At 43.2% G+C, this 25167-nt stretch overlaps 1 protein-coding gene and 1 long non-coding RNA gene across 9 annotated transcripts; one reads left to right on the top strand and one right to left on the bottom strand.

Annotated features, from left to right (window-relative positions):
* The first annotated feature begins 11106 nt into the window (after positions 1 to 11106).
* Alox12 (arachidonate 12-lipoxygenase, 12S type) lies at positions 11107 to 24208 on the top strand. Of its 8 annotated transcripts, none has more exons than XM_047543237.1 (14): positions 11107 to 11307; positions 11869 to 12070; positions 13191 to 13272; positions 13375 to 13497; positions 13613 to 13716; positions 13949 to 14109; positions 16748 to 16891; positions 17678 to 17887; positions 20601 to 20687; positions 20899 to 21089; positions 21623 to 21744; positions 22553 to 22653; positions 22776 to 22946; positions 23066 to 24189. In XM_047543237.1, the coding sequence occupies exons 1-14, from the start codon at positions 11173 to 11175 to the stop codon at positions 23243 to 23245; spliced, it is 2013 nt and encodes a 670-aa protein (XP_047399193.1). In that variant the 5' UTR covers positions 11107 to 11172; the 3' UTR covers positions 23246 to 24189. The 8 variants fall into 8 exon arrangements, with proteins under 8 accessions (XP_047399193.1, XP_047399194.1, XP_047399196.1 ...); XM_047543238.1 differs by having other exon boundaries at positions 20920 to 21089; positions 23066 to 24174; XM_047543240.1 differs by lacking the exon at positions 16748 to 16891 and having other exon boundaries at positions 23066 to 24208.
* LOC124979059 (uncharacterized) lies at positions 16582 to 25000 on the bottom strand. Its single transcript, XR_007107622.1, has 3 exons — positions 24504 to 25000; positions 22879 to 22960; positions 16582 to 19509 (listed from the first exon to the last, which is right to left on the bottom strand). It is a non-coding gene; the product is annotated as an uncharacterized LOC124979059 (long non-coding RNA).
* Between the last annotated feature and the right edge of the window lie 167 nt (positions 25001 to 25167).

Genomic DNA, 25167 nt, shown 5'->3' with positions numbered 1-25167 from the left:
ACTCTGGAATTGGGACATCAGGTGGATGTGTCTTGTTGAAAACAGTCTAGTGGAAGACAACACGCTAAATGTTGAGTCCCCAGTCATCTTCTAAATATGGATGGTCAGGCTTTATCCACCCAAACAGGAAACTGAATGACTGGTCTCTGGAGAAACCAAGCATCCTGATTTAAAAAAAAAAAAAAAAAACCTACAGCTACTGCCCAGAAAAGGTGCCATGCCAAATGACCAGGTCTCTGCCCTTTACTCTGAAAATCCCCACCAATGATCACAATTACCTTTTTTGGTGCCTCACTCTTAAATAGAAAAAGTCAAGGATCATAAGAAGCTGGGACAGTACAGGAATAAGATTTTTTAAAAACTATAATTACTCTGTTTGGAGATACTAGAGAAGATTTAACATTTTTGAAACAAGAACAGGATATTTTCTGAAAGTAATGAAAAACATGACAGAGATGATTCCTAGCAGAAAAAAAACTGAATTCTACAAAAAGAGACTTCTCCAAGAAAGTAGTGGAAAAAAACAAGAGATGAAGACTAGAAGACACAATGACAATATAGGAACTATTAATCAAATATTTAAGTTGCTGTATTCTGAGGTTTCTTTGTTAAAGAGCTTTGCCTTTTTTTCACAAACAAATATACCCTCAAAATTCTAAGGTAAGTTTATTTCTCCATCTACAATTCTGTTCTTATGCAAGTTACCAATCAAGTGTGATTTGAATAAAGGCATGTTCAAATATACAAGATCTCAAAAAATATACCTTTTCAAAAGTCTACTAGAGGGGCTGGGGAGATAGCTCAGCTGGTAGAGTGCTTGCCTCGAAAGCACAAGGCCCTGAGTTCGATCCCCAGTACCAAAAAAAAAAAAAAAAAAAAAAAAAAAAGTCTACTAGGACAAAAGTTTTTGCCAAGCTCCAGATGCAATGAGCATCCAATAAGCAAATATTTAAGTACTGCCTCACTACCCATTATTCTATATATTCACTGATAAATCATCATACTTCATATGGGCCCATGAAAGTATCATACATTTTTGGACAAATAATTTACATTAATAGGGGTCTGCCAAAAACATTTGCCTGAGACTCCACATACCCTCAGGACAGTCCTGAAGTGAGTGATAAGTCTTTTACAACAACCAATGGATTTAAGGATGAAATCATAAATAAGCTTTGGGAGTGGATTCATTGTAGTGATGAAGGCAGAAAACAACATTGGTAAGTCAAAGAAAGAACGAACAATGAGCTGGACACAGAGGCACAGGTCTGTAATCCCAGCTATTCAGGAGGTTGAGGCAGGAGGATTGCAAGTTTGGGGCCAGTCTTCCAATTTAGGAGACCCTGTCTCAAAAAATAAGAAGGGCTGGGGATGTAGCTCAGTGGTAGAGCCCTACTTGGTTCAATCCCCAGTCACAAACACACACACACACACACACACACACACACACACACAGAATGAATGATGACTATAAAATAGTCAACCTCTGCCTTCTTTGGTTTATAGACTCAGTTAGAAAAGACAGTGATGTCTGAGAATTTGATCTTGGAAAATCAATTATTTGTCAATTATTTATGTAGCTAAAGTAGGAAGTAAATAGCCCATTATTTACAAAGTATCTTTAAGAGCCATTTTGATTTGGAAAGCCAGGAGGCAAAGCAGAGTTTGGAAAGGAGATGAGACAGTGAGTGATAAGTTTTACATAATAAAATTAAAAGAACACAAGAATCGGCGATGTGACTCAGTGGTCGAATGAGTGGTAGCCTGCATGAGGTCCTAGTTTGATTCCCAGCACCATAAAAAAGTGAAAAAGAAAAAGAAAAAAAAAAGAAGACTGACTTGCCTATATTATGATTGCTGGGGGAAAGACCTGGAAATAAAGGGAACAAATATAAAAGGGCTGGAGATGTAGCTTAGTGTTATAGCACTTGCCTGGCAAGCATGAGGCCCTGGGTTCAATCCCATGTACCATAAAATTTAAAAATTACAAAAGGTAAAACATTTCCACAAGACACCTGGAAATGGGGATGCTGTGGGTCTAGTCAGTCAGAGGTGTCTTAAGAATATAAATAGATAACATCAAGTTTTATTTCAAATCCTGTCCTTACTTTAAAATTTTCAGTTCGTCCATCATGAGTATTTTGCTTTCATTTTTACTTTTAAAATCGTGCATTAAAGTATTATTTATCTTGATTACTGAGCTTCTTGGGACCCACTTAAATGTGGCACTCAAATCAAGTGCCTCACTCACCTCACCCCAGTTCCTGCTCTTGCAGACCTTCAGTGTCACATGGCACAGTTCAGTGTCAGGAATGACTGTCAATTCCAGTCAACACAGGGTGGCACGAAGAGACCATCAGCTAAGCAAGACATGAAAATTCTCTAGAAGCCAGTATAAGAAACCTGAGAAATGTCAGATTATAAGGTAAACATAAGAGCAAAGAGAAATATAAACAGAGCAGGAATTGATATAGGATGTTGGCAGGGGTCCCAGAGAAGGGTGGAGATTTTTATTCTCTGTGTCCTCTGGTAGATTCCATACCATTACTTGTCCTGCAACCTTGGTTTCTCCAAAAATAAAATGAGAAGCTTAATATACCCTGGCCCTGGCCTTCTTTTCTCTTCCTCAAAAGAGAGTCTAAGGGTTGGCTGTTGGGTCCCTGAGAAGTGAAGACTAGCAGTGGGGTCTGGAGTAGAGGGCCAGGGTGAACTTCCCAACCTCTTTAAAGAAAGGTCAAGGAGAGGGACTGGGGTTGTGGCTCAGTGGTAGAGTGTTCACCTAGCATTTGTGAGGCCCTGGGTTTGATCCTCAGCACCACATAAAAATAAAATAAAAGTATTATGTCCACCTACAACTAAAACAAAATACTTAAAAAAGAAAATAAAGAAATGTCAAGGAAAGCCAGCTCCAGAACAAGTAAGTAAAGTGCTTTAGAGATGACATTAGGTGAGAAGTGTACCTAGGAAGACTTTTTTGACACCATGGTTGCTTAAAAACAACATAGTAACAAATAAGAACAGGGCCCAGTGTTCATACCTGCTCTCCCACTGCTGTCCAGGGAGATAAGGAGGAGGGAGGGGCCACATCAACCTCCACCAGGCAAAGCCTTGAGACCACTGTTCCACCATGAATGTTTTGATAAGTTTGATTTTTCATTTATACTATGACACAAATCAAGCAGTTAATCCCCTAGGAAGATCACACTACTGGAGAGACAGTTAAATGGTCACCAACTTTCTCTAGAGTCTCCAACATGCCCAATCAACTCTCTCTCTTATTTTCTTCATTTCCTCCTGCCCCTTCCCTCTTTTCCTCCCTCTTTCTTTCATTCTTTCTTTCTTTCTTTCTCAAGAGATTAGGTCTTGCTCTGTTGCTCAGGCTGGCCCAGAATTCCAGGGCTCAAGCTATCCTACCACTTCAGCTCCCAAGTAGCTGGGAATTAAAAGGGTACACAACTGCACCCAGATTCTCTCTTACTTTCCTCAGTCTCTCCATTTTCCTTATATTTCTGAAATGCCCCCACAGCTCCCTTGACCCTCAGAAGCCAGCTCCTTGGCAACCACCTCATAGAATAAATACAAATCAACAGATAGGATATTTCCCCACACCTAATTTTCTGGTTTATTTGCTGCCAATCTTGTTTGTTCCCTTTTGTTAAAAAGGAAGAGTTGTCTCTACTATTTAAGGCCATCTTTCTCTACCTTTTTTCCATTATTGTCCCCTTTATGGAGCCTTTGTGACATTTTTATAATAGTCCCCTACCCTCCCCATAGTATCTTAATATCTTAACATCTGTTTACATGCTGTGGCCTTATGGAGAGATAGAAACCATTATAATACCTAAGATATTGCTGTCCCACCTGCTTTGAGAATGCATCATGGAAGACCAGTTCCTCTGCACATTCTTAGGATTTTTTTCTCCTCCCACAGGATCCTCCCCTCATCATTTACACGCTGGCTTCTACGGTGCCTCAGCCTCTCCCTCCTGCCCTCCTGGTTGCCTTCTTCAACTCTGGTTCTCTTTCTTTCCCTTCATGGAAAGGAAGACATGCTACACTCCAGTATGCATCCTGCCTCCATCTCTCTATGAAACTGTCCTCTCTGATGCCATCGACAAACTCTGGGTCCTCACACACAGACTCTTACCCAGCAATCCCATGTGAAAGAACTTCTGCGGCCCTGGCCAAGAGGGAGCTAAACCAAATACAGTGTTTCTTTACAAAGGTTTATAAACAGTTGAAAATTTTACCCCAGCTTTATTGAGGTATGATTCACAAATAAAAGTTATATTTTTAGGCTACATCTTAATGTTCTGGTACATGGATATGTCCATCATGAAATGATTGCCACAATCGAACAAATAAACATGTCTACCATCTCACCTTTTTTTAATTGTGGTGAGAATGTTTGAGCTCTTCTATCTTAGCAAATTTCAAGTATACAAGACGTTATTAACTAAAATCACCACACTCTATATTAGGCCTCCAGGTCTTACTCATCTTGTAACTGAAGCTTTGTATTCTTTGATCAGTATTTCCCCTTTCTCCCAATCTCTACCAACTGGTAATCACCATGTTACTGTTACTATGTGTTCACCTTTTCTGTAGATTCTGCGTATCAGTGAGACCATGCAGTATTTGTCTTTCTGTGACTAGCTCACTTTACTAGGCTTAAAGTTCTCAAGTTTCATCCATGTTGTTCAAATGGCAGGATTTCCTTCTTTTTAAAGGTTGCCTAGTATTTCCATTTTCTATATGTACCACATGTTCTTTATCTATTCATCTGTGGACACATTGTTTTCTGGTGGAGTAAACTGTAATTAGTGTCTAGAAAAGCTTACAGTGAGATTAAAATGACTCTAAAAAATGTGGCAGCAAAGGGAGAAGCTGGCTGCTTCCCTTACTTTCAATCTTGAGGTGAGAATCAAAGCAAAGTGACCTTGGTTGTAAAGTAAAAGAATGTATTCATAAAACATCCAAAGAAATCCATCTCTACAATGGGCATGTGACCTATCCCATATGTATTCCCTGCTTGTAGGAGTGGTGCAGCCTTCCACTGTATCCTGGCCACCACTCCCAAGGAGTACATGAGTAATAAAGTGTCCAAAACCTCTCCATTGAGTTCTTTCACTGGAGTCAGTAAACAGTATGCTTGGAACATTTGTAATTCCATGTATTGGCTATTGTGGATGATGCTGCAATGCATATGGGAGCAAGTGAAGTTTAAATGAACATGGACTTGAAGTGATCTAAGCATGCCAGGTATGTATTGGAACTAATGTATTCTCCTAAGTACAGACAATGGGACTTGTTTCACCCAGCTGTGTGCAAACCTGGCATTATGGTTTGGATCCTAAATATTCCTGAAGGCCCATATGCTAAAGGCTTGGTCACCAGCCTGTGGCACTACTGGGAGGTGGTAGAACATTTAGGAAGTGGGGCCCAGTGAAAGGAATTTAGTTCACTCGGGGGCTTGACCCTGAAGGGGATATTGGGACCCTGACTCTTTCCTGACTCCCTCATTTTTGCTTCCCCACTTCCATGAGGTGAGCAGCTGTGCTCCAACATGTACTTCCTGCAATAATGTTCTGCCTCACCACAGCCCCCAAAACAATAGAACCAGCCAACCTTGAATTGAAATCTCTGAAACTGTGAGTCAAAATAAACCCTTCCTTTTTATAAGTTAATTTATCTCAGGTATTTGGTCACAGTGACAGAAAACTGACAGACATATGTCTCACTAGAGGGACTCACATTAGCCTCTCCAGTATATCATCTTTCACCTTTTAATTAGCATAATCATTATGAACACTCCCCCCACCCTTTTTTTCTCTTTTTTTTTTTTTTTTTTTTTTTGCAAAGAGTTTATTCACAAGCAGCTGAGTGTGGAGGGCAAGACCCAAATTTCAAATCTCAACACTCCCTTTTAGCAGTTAAAAATCCCCAACTTATCCCATGACTCCATGAACTACGCAGTCAAATATCTTCTCTGGGTGTATTACTATGGCCTGACATATAAACAAACTCCACTTTGTTGTTTGTTAATTTTTTTTAATTTATTTATTTTTAACGTTTACATAGGGTAATGATGTTTATTTTTTTTCCCTTCCCACCCACCCCTCCCACCCCTCTTTTTCCTCTATACAGTCCTTCTTTCCTTCATTCTTACCGCTCTCCTTAGCCTAACTCTAAACCTAACCCTAAACCTAATGCTAACCCCTCCCAACCCCTATTATATGTCCTCATCCGCTTATCAGCGAGATCATTTGTCCTTTAGTTTTTTGAGATTGGCTTATCTCACTTAGCATGATATTCTCCAATTTCGTCCATTTGCCTACAAATGCCATAATTTTATCATTCTTCATTGCGGAGTAATATTCCATTGTATAAATATGCCACAGTTTCTTTTACCTCTGGTCTTTAATTCTTTTCACCCTTTCCTTGGACTCTAACCAATAGAAATAAAACATAAGGCTATAGGCAAACACATGCTCTTTGTAGTATTCAGCATATGTAAAAATTAATGGAAACAATGTTCATGAATGGAGGCAAAATTGAGTACACTGTAAAGCTATCATACAGTGGAATAACATTCATCTGCTTAAAAGAGTCAGATCTATCTGTAAAAATTTTTTTTTTAATTTTTTTAGTTGTCATTGGACCTTTATTTTACTTATTTATATGTGGTATTGAGAATCAAACCCAGGGCCTCACACATGCTAGGCAAGTGCTCCACCACGGAGCCACAACTTAAGTAAGAAAAGCAAGATCCAGAAAAATGTATACAGGATAGTACAGATTTGTGTGTGTGTGTGTGTGTGTGTGTGTGTGTGTATACTTGGGATAAAACCTAGGGGTGCTTTTACTACTCAGCCACATCCCTAGCCCATTTTTTATTTTTTTTTAATTTTGAGACAGGGTCTTGCTAAGTTGCTTAGAGCCTAAGTTGCTGAAGCTGGCCTGGAACTTGCAATCCTCCTGCCTCGGTCTCCCAAGCTGCTGGGATTCTTTTTAAACAACCCAAACCAACCATTTCTATAAGTTGCATTCATGTTTGAAGACGATTCTGTGAATCCATAGAAACTTTGGGCTTGACCTGGGAACACCTGCTAGGGTTGAGGTGGCAGAGAAGGAAGAGAAAAGGGGTTAAGCAGCAAAGGGTAAAGAAAAAAGAATCTTACAGCTTTTCTTTCTTTCTTTCTATCTATGTATCTATGTATCTATCTATCTATCTGTCTCTACCTCTCTATCTGTCTGAATTAGCTTTCTGGGGGCAAAATTCTCTGAGCCAGAGTATCCCTACTTGGGCACCATTTTTTGGCACATAAAGGCTCCCCTTCCACTCCCACCCTGTCCACCCCCATTCCTCACTCCAGCACTCCCTAGGTACCCAGAGTTGGCAGAGGAGTGAGAGAGGGTAAATTTGATTAAATGGTTCAAGACACTGCATGAAAGAAAAGTGATTGAGACTCTGATACTTTTTGACATTGTTCAGTCTTAAGTCCTCTCTGAAAGATCAATCTTTCCTTAGATGTCCACCAGTAGGAAAAAAACAAACAAAAAAAAAAAACATGTGGATCCCAAAAGGGAACCCTCTGTAGGGAAAGTGGTCTGGTCTAATGACCAGGCTCAGTTCCAAGACTAAAGTTCAGGAGGTCAAGGCTAGACACAGCCCTGGCACAGCCCTGGCACAGTCCCCTAGCACCACAATCATGCTTGGATGTGTGAACAGAGTTTGGAAACCCAAGTCTATGTCACAGTTGTGGCCTGTGCAAGACCTCCACACAGCACTAGAAAATGGCCCACTAGGCTGCATAGAACAAGAGTTCTCCAACTAACCATAGTACAGCTACAGAAGCAAGTGACAGCACTCAGGGAGGGAAGTGCTGGGCCTCCTGCAAACAGGGATGGGGGTGCCCAAATTACTAATTGGAAAAATACATGATACAGTGTCTGCCCCGAAATCATATCCTATGAGTACACAGTTTAAAATTACATGGTTTACAAAGCCATGCTTTTGTGTAAGTGCCTCAAGGACCAAATATGAATTTATATAGCCCCATGCCACACATGGGCTCCAAGCAATAATATAAAGACAACCATCCAAACTGACTGCATTTTGAGTCATATTGGCAACAGGAAAAAGGAAAAGAATGAAATTATTCTTACATTTGGAAAATGGTGGTTTGGTTTGGTTGTGTGTTTTTGTTTTTGTTTTTGGTACCAGGGATTGAACTCAGAGGCAGTGAACCACTGAGCCACATCCCAGCCCTATTTTGTATTTTATTTAGAGACAGGGTCTCACTAAGTTGCTTGGCACCTTGCTTTTGCCGAGACCAGCTTTGAACTCGCCATTCTCCTGCCTCAGCCTCCTGAGCTGCTGGGATTACAGGTGTACACCACAGCACCAGCCTTAGAAAATATTTTAACAGAGCTTTTTGGCTATGAAATGTAAGGTCCACCCCCTGGGCATAACCTAGTGAGAGAAGCTTTGATCAAGAAGTTAAATCACTCTGTGCAGAGAGGTAATGGGAATGTGGGAGTGAGCTCCTGGCAGACAGCGGGGCAGTAGAAGTGTGGACAAAGAGAGGTTAACTCTGGTTGCATCTGTGCCAGTATGGACTTCCCTACTGAAAAGGGCCCAAAGTCAAGGCCTCATTTCTTCTTGTGGTATATATAAAAACAAAATATTAAAAATTTTTAAATAAGAGGCTTCATTCTCCCTGTTGAAAATAAGGGAAGAAACTTCTCCCCACCCCTCTCCCTTTTCTTGAGAGAATTTGCTTCAGGAAATCTGCATGTTCTTTTCTGTCTCTGTGAAATGTGTGTGAATCTGTTTTGAAGCTACACAAGCCTCTTGTAAGCTTTATTACACAGGAATGTCTTTCTCAAGGACCTGAGAGCAACCTCTTCTAAAATACACACCAAGGGAAATAGAGCCTCCATCTCCCAGTTTCTATTGGAGGGTGGAGCCCAACTTAGATGGGCACTTTGTTTAAGTTGCAAAACTATTTCCTATCATACAGGTAAGAGAAGTTTGTCCTCTGATTAAGCCAATTAAGTGAACCCAGAAGGTCACTCCAATTACCAGGAGAATCTAGGATATATTTTGGGTGAAAAATGGCACCATAAAGTCATTTTACTTAAGAATTAGTTGTGATTTATCTTAAGCACATGTGGGCAATGAGTTCTATCTGCTTATCTTTATAAGAGTGAGATTTCTGTCTTCTCAATCTCTTAGCAATTGCCTGTGAAGTGAGTCACATTCTGATTTGAGGTTTATTCAATAATAAAACTGGGTTTTGTTTTGTTTTTTTGTTTGTTTGTTTGTTTGCTGTTGTTGTTGTTATTACCTTTGTGAAGAAGTTTTTCTGGATTGGGAGATTTTTTTTTAAAAATAAACCCTCCCTAGATTGGGGACTATAGTTCAATAGTAGAGAGCTTACCTAGTACATGTGAGGCCCTGGGCTCAATACCCAGTATGGAAAAAAAATATTTTTTAATGTATTCTTCCAACATAGTACATGTGCTTAAAAAATAAAAAAGTGGGGGAGGGGTCTTCAGAGGGCAAGAACCCTAGTGGGAGGCTGGGACCTGTAGGCCAAGGGGAAGTAGTATGTGGTAATGAATGGTAAAGGAATTTCTAGGAGAAATGATGCTGACATTCAACTGTAAATAATAAACTAATAGCAGCTAACACACAGAGGGCTATGTGCCAGGCATTGTTCTAGAAGTTTGAACATATTTACTCATTTAACTTAGGCACAGCTTGTTTTATTTTTTTCCCTTTCTCTGCATATGACCTCACAGTATACTAGAGTGGGCAGAAAAAGAGTCACAAAACAGCAGAGAAGCAGGCTGAAGTATAGAATAACTTTGGAAATATATATGTTACAAATTCTTTTCTGGAAGGCAAAAGTAAACCGTGAAAATGTGTGTGGAAAAGGCCAGATCCTGCTATTATGAACAATGAGAATCTGAGACATTTTATTGATATTACGGAGTAGGGTAGCCCAGAAAACTGAAAAAAAGAGGGGTGACCAATGGCTCTGTCCCAAGCACAAAGTGTGTGGCAGGAATGGGCCCTGCAATGTGGGAAATGGTATTCAGTAAAGACTGGACACTGATGTAAGGTTGGGAAGCTGGAAGGTGGGACTAGGACACCCCCCACCATGATTTATCCCCACCAAAAACCAGCACACCTTTTTGAGGTGTGCCTCAAGAAAGCCTAAGCCACCAGGACACATCCATAGGCTGTGAGTCAAATGGTTCAGGAAGCTCTAGATAGGGACATGTGCAGGAGGCTTCCTCTGATAGATTCCTGGATGGGTGATCAGCCTGAACCCTGCACCATCCTTTCACTGTGTATAAAGACCCTAACCAGAGTCCATCTGCTGTTCCTGACTTTCCTACCCTGAGACCCTGAAAGGCCAGAAAAGAGTTTGGGAATAAAAATTAACCTGGAACCTACTGAGGGTGAAAGGGCTACACTCATCTTACAAAGGGAAGGGGAAGGGAAAGGCAGAGGGAGACAAGTGGAGTATGGAGTCTTGAGCTGTTATTCTTCCAGATTCTGAGTAGCTAGCCCTGGTCATTTATTGAAGGACAGCTCTCAAAAGCAGTAAAGATGAGGAACCGGAGGACTTACTGGACCACAGGGGTCTGACAGCAGAGCATCCCCAGGAGACACCAGTACAGCCTGCAAGGCCAGCCTTCCTGAAACTTTCCCCGGGTCCCATCCCAGAACAGCATGGACTTTCCCTCGGTCTGGAAGATGGACTCACCCCTCTTTCTCCTAGTTACCCCAAAGACCTGGTGTCCCTGGGAAATGTCCACATTCTTGTTCAATCTGGAGGCTCCTGCCCTCAGGCCTCCCCCTGGAGGCCCAGAGAGGCCACACTGCGCCCCTTCTCTCAGCCTCGCCCTGGCTAGGGTCTCTTTCTCTTCCAGCAACTACACTCCGACCCGACCCGAAGGCACAGCCCTTACCCACAGCCTGCTCTGCAGCTTGGATCGCAGGTTCGGGCTAGTCTGGGGCGGGGACTTAGGAGGGCGGGGACGCAGACCCATCTTTAAAGATCTGGAACTGGCCCTGAGGCGCCGGCGGCTCTGGGCGGTCCCAGGAATCGCGGAGGACCCGGCTCCCCTCGCCTGAGCTCCCGCGGGGGCGCCATGGGCCGCTACCGCATCCGCGTGGCCACCGGAGCTTGGCTCTTCTCGGGGTCACACAACTGCGTGCAGCTGTGGCTGGTCGGGGAGCACGGGGAAGCGGAGCTGGAGCTACAGCTGCGGCCCGTGCGGGGCGAGGTCAGCGGGCGAGAGCGGGGACCCCGGGACCCTGGCCCGGCAGGGTACCAGACGCGGGCGAGGGACAGGAGCCTGGGGGCCAGTGACAGCGCCACCGCGCTGGTTGGGAGTTCTACGGGGTTGGGAGTTCTACGGCGTTAGGACGCCCAGAGCGAAGTCAGGCACAGGGTTGGGAGCCATAGGTTCCATCTAGGCTTCTCCCTTACCCACACTCTGGTCTCGGCAGCCTCCAACTCCTTCTCCAAATGGCCCCTGAGTCAGTGTAGCTATACAATCTGTGGTCAACCACGAAGCTCCTCCAAGCACAGTCGTGGTGACAGCTCAGTGATGGGGTGATCTAGAAGATGATGCTCCATCATCAATTCAAGTCACAGAGGGCGGCACACTGCGGACTTCTGCCCTACTGCTGAGACGCCCAGGGCAGGTCATGTGGGGAAGGGAGGGAGGTGATGCTGTCTTCGGAGGACCTGGTAAACTGAGGTTCCACAAAGGGCCGGCTCCGCCCTCAAAACGGCTTCTCCGGGTCCCTTCTGATAATTCTGGCGGATCTGGCCCCTACAGGAGGAGGAGTTTGTTCTGGACATTCCGGAGGACCTAGGCACACTGCAATTCGTGAAACTGCGCAAACAGCACTCACTGGTGGACGATGCGTGGTTCTGCGAGCGCATCACGGTGCAGAGTCCCGGAACCAGCACAGAGACCGAGTTCCCGTGCTACCGCTGGGTGCAAGGCACAGGCGTCCTGAGCCTGCCCGAGGGCACTGGTGAGAGGGCAGGGTGGGAAAAGTAGGCACAAGGTCTCCTCAGGAAGTGCTGGGAGAGGTGGGGGCAGGATGGGATAGAAAGGTCCGAGGAGCTTAGAGAAAGGACAGACCGGAGGCACGTGAAGTGTAGGGATTTCAGGATGCACGACAGGAAGAAGTTATGAAGTCTCACAATGTTACTCAGAATGCCTGATGCTGCAAGTGAGGCTGGAGAGGGATAAGTGATCTGGAGATTCCCTCTTCCCAAGTGAGGACAGGGAGTAGAACATACAGCAATAAAGGAAAACAGAGAAGCAAAATAGAAAGATTTCTCTATAACTCAGAACAAGTTAGGGTAGGGACAGGTGAGGGACCGATGGAATGGAGATGGAGGTGACCTGTGTGCAGAGGCAGCTATAGAAACAAGTTATGATGTTGGAGAGCTGGTTTGAGTGGAATAAAATGGAAGACAACTGTGAGAGAAAAGGAGCACTTGGCGGGAGGTGGGGATGAATAGGACAGCAGATATTGAATTGCTTTTTACTATGGGAAACTAGTAAGAGAGAGATGAATAGGCAAATGGCCAGGTGATCATGGATGAAAAACTGAAATATATGACTTGAGATAAGTGAGTCTAAGTACAGGTAACAGCAGGAGCAAGTCTATTATAAATAAAGATTATGATAGTAAGTCCAAGAAAAATAAAATCAGGTCACTAAAGCAGACAAAATCTTTGAAGGACAGGCGAAGATGTGGCAGTTTAGGTATAAGACATGTGAAATAAGCCAGACCAATATAGAAGCACATAGGTGTGGACCTATGGGTGATTAAGATTTTATCACCTTAATTAAGTGAAACTGGGTCAGATAGGAGATGAGTTAAGGGACAAGAAATGTGGCAAATGTGAGATTTTTGTATTCAGGCAAGAAATGAAGGCTGAAATAAGTGAAAATGGGAATACAAGATTGGTTAACAGTGGGATAAATGTGCAGAGGGAATCAACCAAGTCCGGGAAAGTCAGAGATAAAAGCAACAGAACAGGACTGAAAACATGGAATCTGATGACAAAAAGAAATACAAGGACAAGCAGAGGAAGCACAGTATCAAAGTGACATGGCCAATCTTCTTAATGTCTCCCCAGCCCGCCTGGCAGGAGACAATGCCTTGGATGTCTTCCAGAAGCATCGAGAAAAGGAAGTGAAGGAAAGACAACAGATCTACTGGTAATCACCCACCACAGCCCTCCCAGTTGTCCTACCCTTTCCCTGCCCCTGCCCCTATCACTGACCTCAACACCCTCCCCAATGCTTTGTCCCAACTTCTAGCTGGGCTACTTGGAAGGAAGGGCTACCCCTGACAATAGCTGCAAACTGTAAGGATGACCTACCTCCAAATATGAGATTCCATGAGGAGAAGAGGCTAGACTTCGAATGGGCACTGAAGGCAGGGTGAGAAAGAGGCTGGAGCTCAGAGTGGCATCAGGGTTGGGAGATGCAAGAATGGTGGTATATGGTGAGGGTCCGAGGGATCATCCAGTGATTTATGCCCCAACAACTATTCTAGGGCTCTGGAGATGGTCCTCAAACGTGTTTACACCCTCCTGAGTCACTGGAACCGCCTGGAAGACTTTGATCAGATCTTCTGGGGCCAGAAGAGTTCCCTGGCTGGTCAGTGTTTCCCCCAGTCTCTAAACCCTTTGATGGTCCCTTTTTATGACCCATCCATTGTATTTCAAGGTCTTCCACAACTCCTTGCCAAATGAAAACATATTGTTCCTGGTGATCTCACAGAGGCCTTAAGAATGAAAAGGGGCTCTGAAAAGGGTAGTCTGAATCCCCGAGACCTTAAAAGGATGTCCAAGTAACTATCCACCCTTCCCTGCCCCACTCCACCTCACAGAGAAGATCCACCAGTGCTGGCAGGACGATGACCTTTTTGGCTACCAGTTCCTCAATGGTGCCAACCCCATGCTGTTGAGACGCTCTACCTCTCTGCCCTCCAGGCTGGTGCTGCCCTCAGGGACAGAGGAACTTCAGGCTCGGTTGGAGAAGGAACTCCAGGTACCCCACACACCCACACACACACACTTGGCATTGTTCTCTCCTTAGTGGTGTGGTGAGAAGAACTGGTGAAGATGAGAAACCAAAGATAAGTCAGAGGAAAGGAGACTGCCACTTGATGCAGACTCTGGTGTTGGAAAAAAAATCTAGAAATGGCTAAGTAATGGGGGGAAAACTTAAAGAACTCCCAGCATGAACAAGGAAATGGGATGTATCTCCAGGGCACAGATGGAGGCCAGAGATGTTAAGAGGAACTGGCTGATGTCAATGTTCTGGACTCCAGTGTTCATGGGCACAAAAAAAGACAAAGCCTGTTCCATCAGGTGGAGACATTCAGGGAGGTTTTCGGGGGGGGGGGGGGTGAAAGAGAGAGATGGATTTGGGGCAGATGAACTGAACATGAGCAGGCCAAGTCTAGGCAGGATACATGATACATGCATGTGTGCTGTATTCAGTGGAGTGGTAGCCAGGGGAAGCTCTGTGGAATATTTGGCAGAGGAGGTGAGATCTGTATAGGGAGTGGAAGAGGGATGGCTTAGCTGATGGGAGCCAAAAGTAGAGAACAGACATTTAGGGAATGACAGAGTAGGGGTCTGGCCACCTGGACAAGGGATCAATTGATAATGCCTTTGCCACTGGATTAAGTGGGCCTAGTTCTGAACCCATATCTGCTACCACATATCGCTGCACAAGACATCTACAGTCGCTAGGCTGTTTCTTCACTTTAAAATGAAGAATTGGACCAGGTACTCCTCTTCTGCCAATAGGGCTGTAGAACTGATGCAGGATGCTAAGTTGGACTGAATGTCTTCAAATGTTTTGCTTTTTGCCATGACCCCTTAGGGACAGAATTTTTTATTTGTTCTTTTTAGACATACATTACAGTACAGTGTAGTTTGACATATTATACATATACAGAATATAACTTATTCTAATTAGGATTCCATTCTTATGGAGTTTCATTGATGTTTTCATATATGAACAAAGAAAAATTATGTCCTATTCATTCTACTGTCTTTCCTATTTCCATCCTCCCTCCCTTCCCTTCATTCTCCCTTGCCTAATCCACTAAACTTCTAGTCTTCCCTATCCCCCCTTATTGTGTGTTAGCATCCACATATGAGAAAGAATAGCCTTTGGTTTTGGGGAATTAGCTTATTTCACTTAGCATGATAGTCTCCAGATCCATCCATTTACTGGCAAATGCCATAATTTCATTTTTTTTATGGTTGAGCAATATTCCATTCCATATATACACATTTTCTTTATCCTTTCATCTGTTGAAGGACCCCTAGATTGGTTCCATAGCTATCGTGAATTGAGCACTATAAACATTGATGTGGCTGCATCACTATAGTATGCTAATTTTACATCCTTGGGCTATATACCAAGGAGTGGGACAACTGGGTCAAATGGTGGTTCCACTTCAAGTTTTCTGAGGAATTTCCATACTGCTTTCCAGAGTGGTTACACCAATTTGCAGTCCCATCAGCAATGTATGAATGTACCCTTTGTCCCCATGTCCTTACCAACATTTATTGATACTTGTATTCTTGATAATTGTCATTCCGACCGGAGTGAGATGGAATCTCACTATACTTTTAATTTGCATTTCTCTAATTACTGGAGATGTTGAACATCTTTTCATATTTGTTGACTATTCATATTTCTTCTTCTGTTAAGTGCCTACTCATTGATTAGGCTATTTGGGTTTTTTTGGTGTTAAGTTTTTTTAGTTCTTTGTATATCAGAGATTAATGCTTTATCTGAGGTGCAGGTGCCAAAGATTTTCTCCCATTCTGTAGACTTTCTCTTCACATTCTTGATTAATTCCTTTGCTGTGAAGTTTTTAGTTTGGTATCATCCCATTTGCTGATTCTTGATTTTACTTCTTGCACTTTAGGAGTCTTGTTGAGGAAGTCAATTCCTAAGCTGATATGATGGAGAGTTGGGTCTACATTTTCTTCTAGGAGGTGCAGGGTCTTTCGTCTAATGCCTACGTCCTTGATCCACTTTGAGTTGAAGTTTGTGCAGGGTGAGAGACAGGGTTAAATTTCATTCCACTATATATGGATTTCCAGTTTTCCCAGCACCATTTGTTGAAGAAGCTATCTTTTCTCCATTGTATGTTTTTGGCACCTTTTGTCTAGTATGAGATAACTGTATTTATGTGGGTTTGGCTCTGTGTCTTCTATTCTGTTCCATTGGTCTTCATGTCTACTTGGTGCCAATACTATGTCATTTTTGTTACTATAGCTCTGTAGTATAATTTAAGGTCTGGTATTGTGATGCCTTCTGCTTTGTTTTTCTAAGGATTGCTTTGGCTACTCTGGGTCTCTTATTATTCCAAATGAATTTCATGATTGCTTTTTCTATTTCTGTGAAGAATTCATTGGAATTTTAATAAGAATTGCATTGAATCTGTATAGTACTTTTGGTAGTATGGTCATTTTGACAATATTAATTCTGCCTATCCAAGAACATTGGAGATCTTTCCATCTTCTAAGGTCTTCTTCAATTTCTTTCTTTAGTGTTTTGTAGTTTTAATTGTAGAGGTCTTTCACCTCTTTTGTTAGACTGATTTGCTTTATGGATAGATTTTGAACTCTACAAATGGATACATTCCTCCTTTCTTTAGAATGGTTCCCTGTTTGAGGCTGATTTTATCCTGCTGGATGGAATTCCAGCCAATGTGATTCGAGGAGAGAAACAGTACCTTGCTGCCCCTCTTGTCATGTTGAAGATGGAACCCAATGGGAAGCTGTTACCCATGGTCATCCAGGTGAGGCCCTAAGCATCTCATTCCCACTTCTCTGTTCACATCAACCTGTTCCTAAGGACCCAATCCCTTGACTCTTGCCTCCCAAATCCCATCCACACCAAGACCTATCTTCAAGTCACAGCTCACAGCCTGGTCTCCCCTGATTCACCTAATGGAAGCACTTATTCAAGAATCATAATGGCCTCTTTGAATCCTCATCCTATACCCAGCAGTTCTCAAACATTACTATGCTTCCAAATCACATCAAGTCTTTGTTAAAATGCAGGGTCTTCAATGCCACCACTAGACTTTCTGATTTAGTGTGTCTGGGGGTGGCCACAGAGAAAATTCATTTCTTACAAGTTCCAAAGTAATGCTGATGCTGCATCTCAGGAGCACACTTTTTGAACTGTTATTTAATCTCTAAGCATCCTCTGATTCTGAATATCCATTGTCTCTTAGATAACCTTTTTTCTCACCATTCCCATCAAACAGTCAATTATTATTGTCAATAATTGTACACATACAGCTTCTACTTCCCTCTCTGCCACCTGACTCCTATCCTATTTCTCCCAAAGTACTGCTAGGACCTCCTTACTGGATTCCCTGCTTCCAGTCTCTCCTGCAGTCAGCATGACCATCAAGTCACCATAGCCAATAAGGAAAGGAATATTTCTTTTTCCTCCTACTACATTATAACCCTCTAGAAGGCAACAGTCTTGCTTAGTCATCTTCTTCCTCAGAAATGCTAACCATGTCATACACAGGATGAGAGTTCAATAAATATCTGATGTTTCTTTCTCCCAGATTCAACCTCCCAATCCCAGCTTCCCAACTCCAACACTGTTCCTGCCATCAGATCCTCCACTTGCCTGGCTCCTGGCCAAGTCCTGGGTTCGAAATTCAGATTTCCAACTGCACCAGCTCCAATATCATTTGCTGAACACTCATTTGGTGGCTGAGGTCATCGCTGTTGCCACCATGAGGTGCCTACCAGGACTGCACCCTGTTTTCAAGGTACAGGCTCTACTCTTATCCTATCTCCTCTTCAGACACATTACAAGGGAGCCCTATGAAACTGTCAAAGATCTAAAAGCCTAGCAATGGGCTTGAGTTATAACTGATATATTGTTAGTAAAAGAAAAGACTTATTTGTAACTTGGAGTAATACAACGCTTTATTCCTAACTTAGGAGATTTAATATTACACCAGGAAGAAAAATGGTACCCCAAGAACCAACCAGAGAACAATATCTGGAACTACAGTTAGAAATCACAAGAGACAATCTATAAATGGTGTAGAACTAATGGAGAATGTTCCACACCAAAAGGGTAGTCAGCTAAGTAGGAACAGATCAGAATGGAAGGAGACAAGCCCAGCAGACTAATTAGATCTGCCCAAGAATAAGGCAGGTAAAAATGTGCATTAGTTGGGTAGTGATACAGGAATGAAAATGAAAAATAAAAGGCATGGTAAAGAAAGGAAACAGAAAAGTTACAGCATGTCTGGGTGCAAGACTGGAGAGAGAAAAGTCAAAAGTCCAAGCTTCTATGACTCACAGGAACCCACAGGGTGGGTGCCGTGTGTTGTACTGATGTAGGGATACTATAACTTTATGAAACAGTGTAGTATTTATTGCTAGGCAGAAGACACCTAAGCAAGACTTATGCCTGCTTTGAAAATGTTCTAAAAATCTCAATGACATTTTAAGATAGGGAACATGGCAGAGAAGAGCACAAAAATGACAGAAGCTTTGAACCAAAGTAATTGTCAGAAATAGTAAAGTTAGAAGAAGCTAAGTTAAGGGCAAAAATGAGGTGTCTGGTTTTAGCAACAAGGAGTTTGCAGTATTGGCAAAATAAGTAAGCACCTGGTATGGAGAATAACTGAACAGTTTTAGTGGAGGACCTCCATCTGGACCCCCAAACTTGGCCAATACAGCTGTGATCCCTAGAGGTCACCTCTTCAGTAACACAGACAAAATGGAGACCAGTGTGTTTAAAAGGATCTTGGAATTTATCTCTCACATGATGCCTTCTGCATCATCAGCTGCTCAACATGATTAGGTGAAACCTCAATTCACACTTATAATTCCCCTCTCTAGCTCAGTCCTACACTGTCATCACTCACCATTAACAATTTCTGCTTCAATAAAACTTATAATCTAGTTTTAAAAAATTTCTTCCCATAGTAAATAGCTGAGTTGTTATAGGATACATAGGAGAGTGAAGCCTGCAATCATCAAAATGGCCCACCTTTTGATGGACAGGGTCTCAATTCTGAATCCTGGCCTCAATACTTACCAAATGTCTATACCTTTAAATGAGAAAAAAACAGCATGTCCATAGTGGGGTTGTTAAAGGATAAAATGGCATAAGACAATCATGTGACATATACTACATGCTACCAAAAAAACATTAGTTCTTGCAATTATTATTATTTGGGGTTATTTGTCCTCAGGCATCTTCTCTCCTCATGTGGACTTTGGGCCTTCCATGACATTCAGCATCTCTCATGAACCTTCTGAAAGGTTTCACACTAATGTAAGCAGCTTTGATATCTTAACACCATAGTGATCACTTGTGTTGTTCCTCTGTCCAGCATCAACAATTCAGATACATACCAAAATTGGATGAAACCTGCAAATTAATTGGGTAGAAAGGAAGACAAATAATCTAAGATACAAAGAAACATTTATGAGGATCAAGTACTTTTTGGGGGGGTGGGCAGGGGATTTACCACTGAGCTATATCTCCAGCCCTTTTAATTTTTTATATTGAGATATAGTCTAGAGTTGATAAAGCTGACCTCAAACTTGTGATGCTTCTCAATCCTTCCAAGTTGCTGAGATTAAAGGCAGGCCCCAGGCTCAGGTAGCATTTTTTTTTTTTTTTTTTTAGTTATAGATGGACACAATGCCTTTATTTTATTTATTTATTTTTATGTGGTGCTGAGGATCTAACCCAGTGCCTTACACCTTTGAGGTAAGCATTCTATCACTGAGTTTACAACCCCAGCCCCTCAGGCAGCCTATTTTGATAGGCAAGGAAAAAGCAGAAGAGAGGAAGTTGAACAGTGTCCAGGTTGGAGAGGGAACAGATTTGACAGCAGCCCCTCTGCTGCTTTAAGCAGGAAGATCAATATAGCCCATCTAATTCTGACTGAAAATACCTGCTCAAACTGCCCCCAAAACAAAACCAACAGTGACACAACAAAGAGATGGTGGTACAGCTTTGATAAGGAGTAGAGGCTAGTTTGAGCTATGAGGATGTGGTTAGTAGAATACAAAAGAAAGTCAAAGGGGCTGATTCATAAGGGACACCTATAATTAAGGTGGAAATAATAAAGAGAATGATAACAGTTACTATTGGAGAACTTCTGGGAACTTCTGGGTGTACTAGTGACTCTTCATACCTCACTCACATAATCACTGGCGTCACCAAAGCTCCCTGAGATAAGAGATCCTATTATTGCCCCCTACTGACAGATGAGGAGATTGCAGATTAGAGGGTATAAACTTGGCCTAGTACCAAAGGTACAGTGTAGGTTGAAACCCTGGTCAGTGTGGCTCCAGAGTATGACTCACAAGGAAGTTAGAGAACATGAAAGTGATCTGAGAAAGAGACCAACCTGTCAAGGAATCATCAAGAAAAGCAGACCACCATGTTTGGTGCCAAGCTCTACAACAAAGGACCTCCATTAACTATCCCTCCAATCTCTTCCACCCTAGCTCCTGGTCCCCCATATCCGCTACACTATGGAAATCAATACCCGGGCCCGGACCCAGCTCATTTCAGATGGAGGAATATTTGATCAGGTAAGGAAGGAATACAGTACCTAGCTGCCTAATCACCCAGTTCACTACAATCTTCTGCCATCTTCAGCATCCCAGACAACCTATGAGAACGTCCTGACCCTTAACCTATAAGACCTGTCCTTTTATATACATGTCTTTAAATTTATAAACCCCATCTTGAACCTCCTGCATAATATGCCATCATTCTCTAATTCTGCTTCCATCCCTCAAGCCTTGTCAACTCTTGTCTCAGGCAGCAAGCACAGGTGGCGGGGGCCATGTGCAGTTGCTTCATCGGGCAGTGAATAAGTTGACCTACAGTTCCCTGTGTCCTCCTGATGACCTGGCTGACCGGGGCCTTCTGGGAATCCCAAGTGCCCTCTATGCCCATGATGCTTTACAGCTTTGGGAGATCATTGCCCGGTGGGTAGGAGCTGAGAAATGGGTGGGAGAGGGAGGGCAGGGCTCTGGCTTCAGGTCAGCACGGGGCAAAAGCATCTCTCCATGGAGAGATAAGGAAGAATAAGGAGATGGTAGGTGAGGTCTAAAAACGAAGAGATAGGGGCATGGTACACAAGTGAGGAGAGCTGTATGTGTAGAGACTCAGGGATCTGGAAGAATCAGGATTTTGCTAGGAAGAATAGATAGCAACCATGTACAGAGGATACCTAGAACTACTAAACTACATCTTCTTCCTTTATGCTAGTATGTCAAAAACCTGGAGAGCTGTGGGTATAGCTCAGTGGTAGAGCACGTGCCAAGCCTGTCTGAGGCCCTCCCCAGCACCTCCAATATTAAAAAAATAAATTAACCCTGGAGAATGTTCCAAAGCAAGACTGATAGGATCTGATTCAAGTACAGAAACATCAGCTGATTTGAGGCCACAGCATAGAGGAACAGAGGTCAGAAACTAGAGCTTTCTGCCAGTAGAGAGCTCAGCTCCCTTCTCTGGGCAGGTACGTGGCAGGGATCATCCAACTCTTCTACCAGAGGGATGATGTTGTGAGCGGGGATCCTGAGTTGCAGGCCTGGTGTCGAGAGATCACGGAGGTGGGGCTGTGCCAGGCCCAGGACAGAGGTAAGATCCATCTCAGAGACAGGAGCTCCTCAGACACTGCAAAAGCCCTTTCCCAGTCCTGCCTTTCTAAGACAGAACCTCAGCCTGGTATCATACCCTCCTCCATACATTAAAGTATCCAAATTCCATTCACACCTCTTAAGGTTCAGGGCAATTCTAGATACCTTTTCCTCCTCAGAGACCCTGGCCATCAACCCCTACTCCAGTCCCCACCCCAGTAATGGATGCCCATAAAGTGGCATGGCCTGGGACCCAACAAGGGCAAAGCCAGTGAGGGGTTCTGTCCATGCTCAGGTTCATGTACTGTCTTCATGGTCCCCCATTTTCCTGCCTGAAGATATAAATAGTTTCCCACTAAAACCTGTAACAACCCAACCTGGTTTCCCTTCCCTTTTCCTGTCTGCTACTATCCACCATGCAGAAGGGCCAAGTATTTTCACACTCACCAGAGTGCAAGGACATTTCCAGATGCAACCTCAATATTATATATGTTGGGGCTTAAACCTGAAGTTAGTGCCATGATCTTTGGGACTCAGGTTTCTTGGTCAATCTGGTCCTGTCTCTAGACAGTACCTTGGTTTATCTCAATTCCCCCACCCTGCCGACCCCCACACACACACTGCATTTTCTTCTCCAGGGAAGAAATAGCCTTTCTTGAGCTCTTCCTAGAAACCCATGTCTGACACAAACATACATAAATAAATGAACAAACACCCATCAATTCTAAAATGCAGACCTACTAAGGCATCAGCCTTTATTTCTTTCCTGTTATGCTGAAGCTTCTAAATCCTATTCCTTTCCTGCCCAGGTTTCCCTCTCTCTCTCCAGTCCCAGGCTCAACTATGCCATTTCCTTACCATGTGTGTCTTCACATGCACTGCCCAGCATGGGGCCATCAACCAGGGTCAGGTATGGACAGCTGAAAGCCCAGGTCCCTGAATGCAAGTGTCTGGGCCTTGGGAGATTCAAGGGAGAGAGAGGGACTCAAACACTAAGTACTGGGGTTCTAGGGTTACAGTTTCTTCCCCCAGCTGGACTGGTATGCCTGGGTCCCTAATGCCCCTTGCACAATGCGGATGCCCCCACCCACCACCAAGGAAGATGTGACATTGGCCACGGTGATGGGGTCACTACCTGATATCCGGCAGTCCTGTCTTCAAATGACCATCACATGGCATCTGGGTCGCCGCCAGCCAGACATGGTGAGAAGGGGACCCTAGGGAGAGGAAAACGACAGTTGGAAAGGACACATCGGAGTTAGGGAATGGGCTCTAGGTGTTTCTGTCTTCAGACCAGAAGCTGATCCTTTGTTCCATCTCAGGTACCTCTGGGGCATCACAAAGAAGAATATTTCTCAGACCCCAAGGCTAAAGCTGTCCTGAGCCAATTCCAAACAGATCTGGAAAACCTGGAAAAAGAGATTACAGCTCGGAATAAGCAACTTGACCTGCCTTATGAATACCTGAAGCCCAGTCGCATAGAAAACAGTGTCACTATCTGAGACCTAAGGTGTCCCCACCAGGAAGATGTCACATCAGCCTTTAAGACTGACATGTCTATCTTGAATATGTTTTCCTAAGTCTTTGTTGGGGCTCTGATTCCTCCCCCAACTAAACCCACTACATCAGTATACCACTAGCCTGGACAGCACTAAATTTAAGAGCCAGGTAATATTTTAGGCCACAATTGTCCCTGCCACAATTACTAAGCTCTTCCACTGTAGCATGAAAGTAGCCACAGATAATATATGTCAGTAAATGAGTATAAGTATGTTCCAATAAAAATCATTTATGAACACTTAGGTATGAACTTCACATATCAAAAAATATTAGTTTGGTTTATTCAACCATTTAAAAATACAAAAAAGTACTTTGCTTGAGGGACATGCAGAGACTGCAGACTAGACGTGGTCCTTACACAGTGTACTAGCCTGAGTCCCTGACCCTATTTCCAAAACATCCAAGAGCACAGATGTGGATAGGGAGAGGAGAGTTCTTAGAGAAATTCACTACCTCTGTTAATTCTCCTTTCCCAGGAACCAGACTTCACGGTTGGTGGCCAACCCACAGATTCCTGACAGTTCGTTGGCAACTTCCCCTTCACCCTTACTTCTCCTATTTAGACATGTACCCCAAATGTCCCTGGATAAGAATGGTGATTCTAGCCCAGAATAAAAATCTTTGCCCCCAAATGACTTCCTTCTCCAGACAGTCCCAAATGAGATATACAAAATTCATATTTCAAGGCCACTTTTTAGCTCCTTTAATACCCAGTGATTTCACTGTGTTTCCTAGGTTCCAAGTTCTCTTTCACAACCCTTTTAATAATACTATGCACAAAATAAATGGGAAAATACCACAAAGTTATTCTAGCCCATGACAGTGTTTCTTTGGTTCTGGGGTCTCAGCATCAAAATGATCTCTCTCAATTATTCTGTACTCTTTGACATCACTAGAATGGATACAACAAGCTTAATGCAAAATTGTGTTCTTCACCCAAGTACTGGGTTCCAACGCCGGCATCCAAAAAATAAGCATTCTTCAAACATCCCTATCTTCCTGAATGATATTTACAAACCTGTATCTCTCTAGTGAAATACAAAAACTTTTTTTTGGACAGAGCAATCTACTCATGTTTTTAAATCTTGCATCCTACTTTACTCAAAGGGCCTACAATCACTTTCCCTAGTAAACAGGGAAGCAAAGTGACATTTTTGTGTACTTATTCTTTTCTGCAGTATATGTAGCAGGACTACTCACCTTCACAACTTGCTCATCGAATCTGCTTTCCCTGGAATTTTTCTAACCCGTTTTTCCTGGCTTCAGTATCCAGAAGTATACAGTATTCCAAGTGAGATGATTAAAACCATACAGTATTCCAAGCTTTGTTATTTAAGAGAACCATCTCTAATGCCAACAACCCTCAGCAATTGTAAAGCCTTCTAGCCACAACAGCATGCTTTTTGGCCTCCGGACAGGGCTCCTATCTCCCTTGGCTGAATCAGAATAACAATTTTTAAAGGGAGAGGTGAGTACAAAAGCGATAGACACGCGCGCTCGCGCTCTCAGGAGTAAATCTCCACGTCTCACCATTTCCCCATCACAGGAGACCACCCGAGACTAAAGAGTCTTGGCGCAAAACGAGATGATTCCAAGCCTCTCATCCTAACCGCTAGTTACCCAAGTTACCAGGATCCTGCCAGAATTAGACATTTCCGGAGGTAAGGGTACTGCTAGTTCCTCGTCACGTGACGCGGCAACTTGATCACGTGATATGCCAGCTACCTCCATTGCAAAGCGGAGGGGTAAGGGAGATCAAAAAACCCTAAGCCCTCTCTCTTGTATACTCACACCCTAGCCACACAGGTTAAAAAGGGCTTCTAGAGGGGTTGTTTCTGTCTCGGACACCGCCTCCTCCCACCGA

Source organism: Sciurus carolinensis, chromosome 3 (genome assembly GCF_902686445.1).
Source record: "Sciurus carolinensis chromosome 3, mSciCar1.2, whole genome shotgun sequence".
Taxonomy (NCBI): domain Eukaryota; kingdom Metazoa; phylum Chordata; class Mammalia; order Rodentia; family Sciuridae; genus Sciurus; species Sciurus carolinensis.
This window is presented reverse-complemented; position numbering and strand designations above follow the sequence as displayed.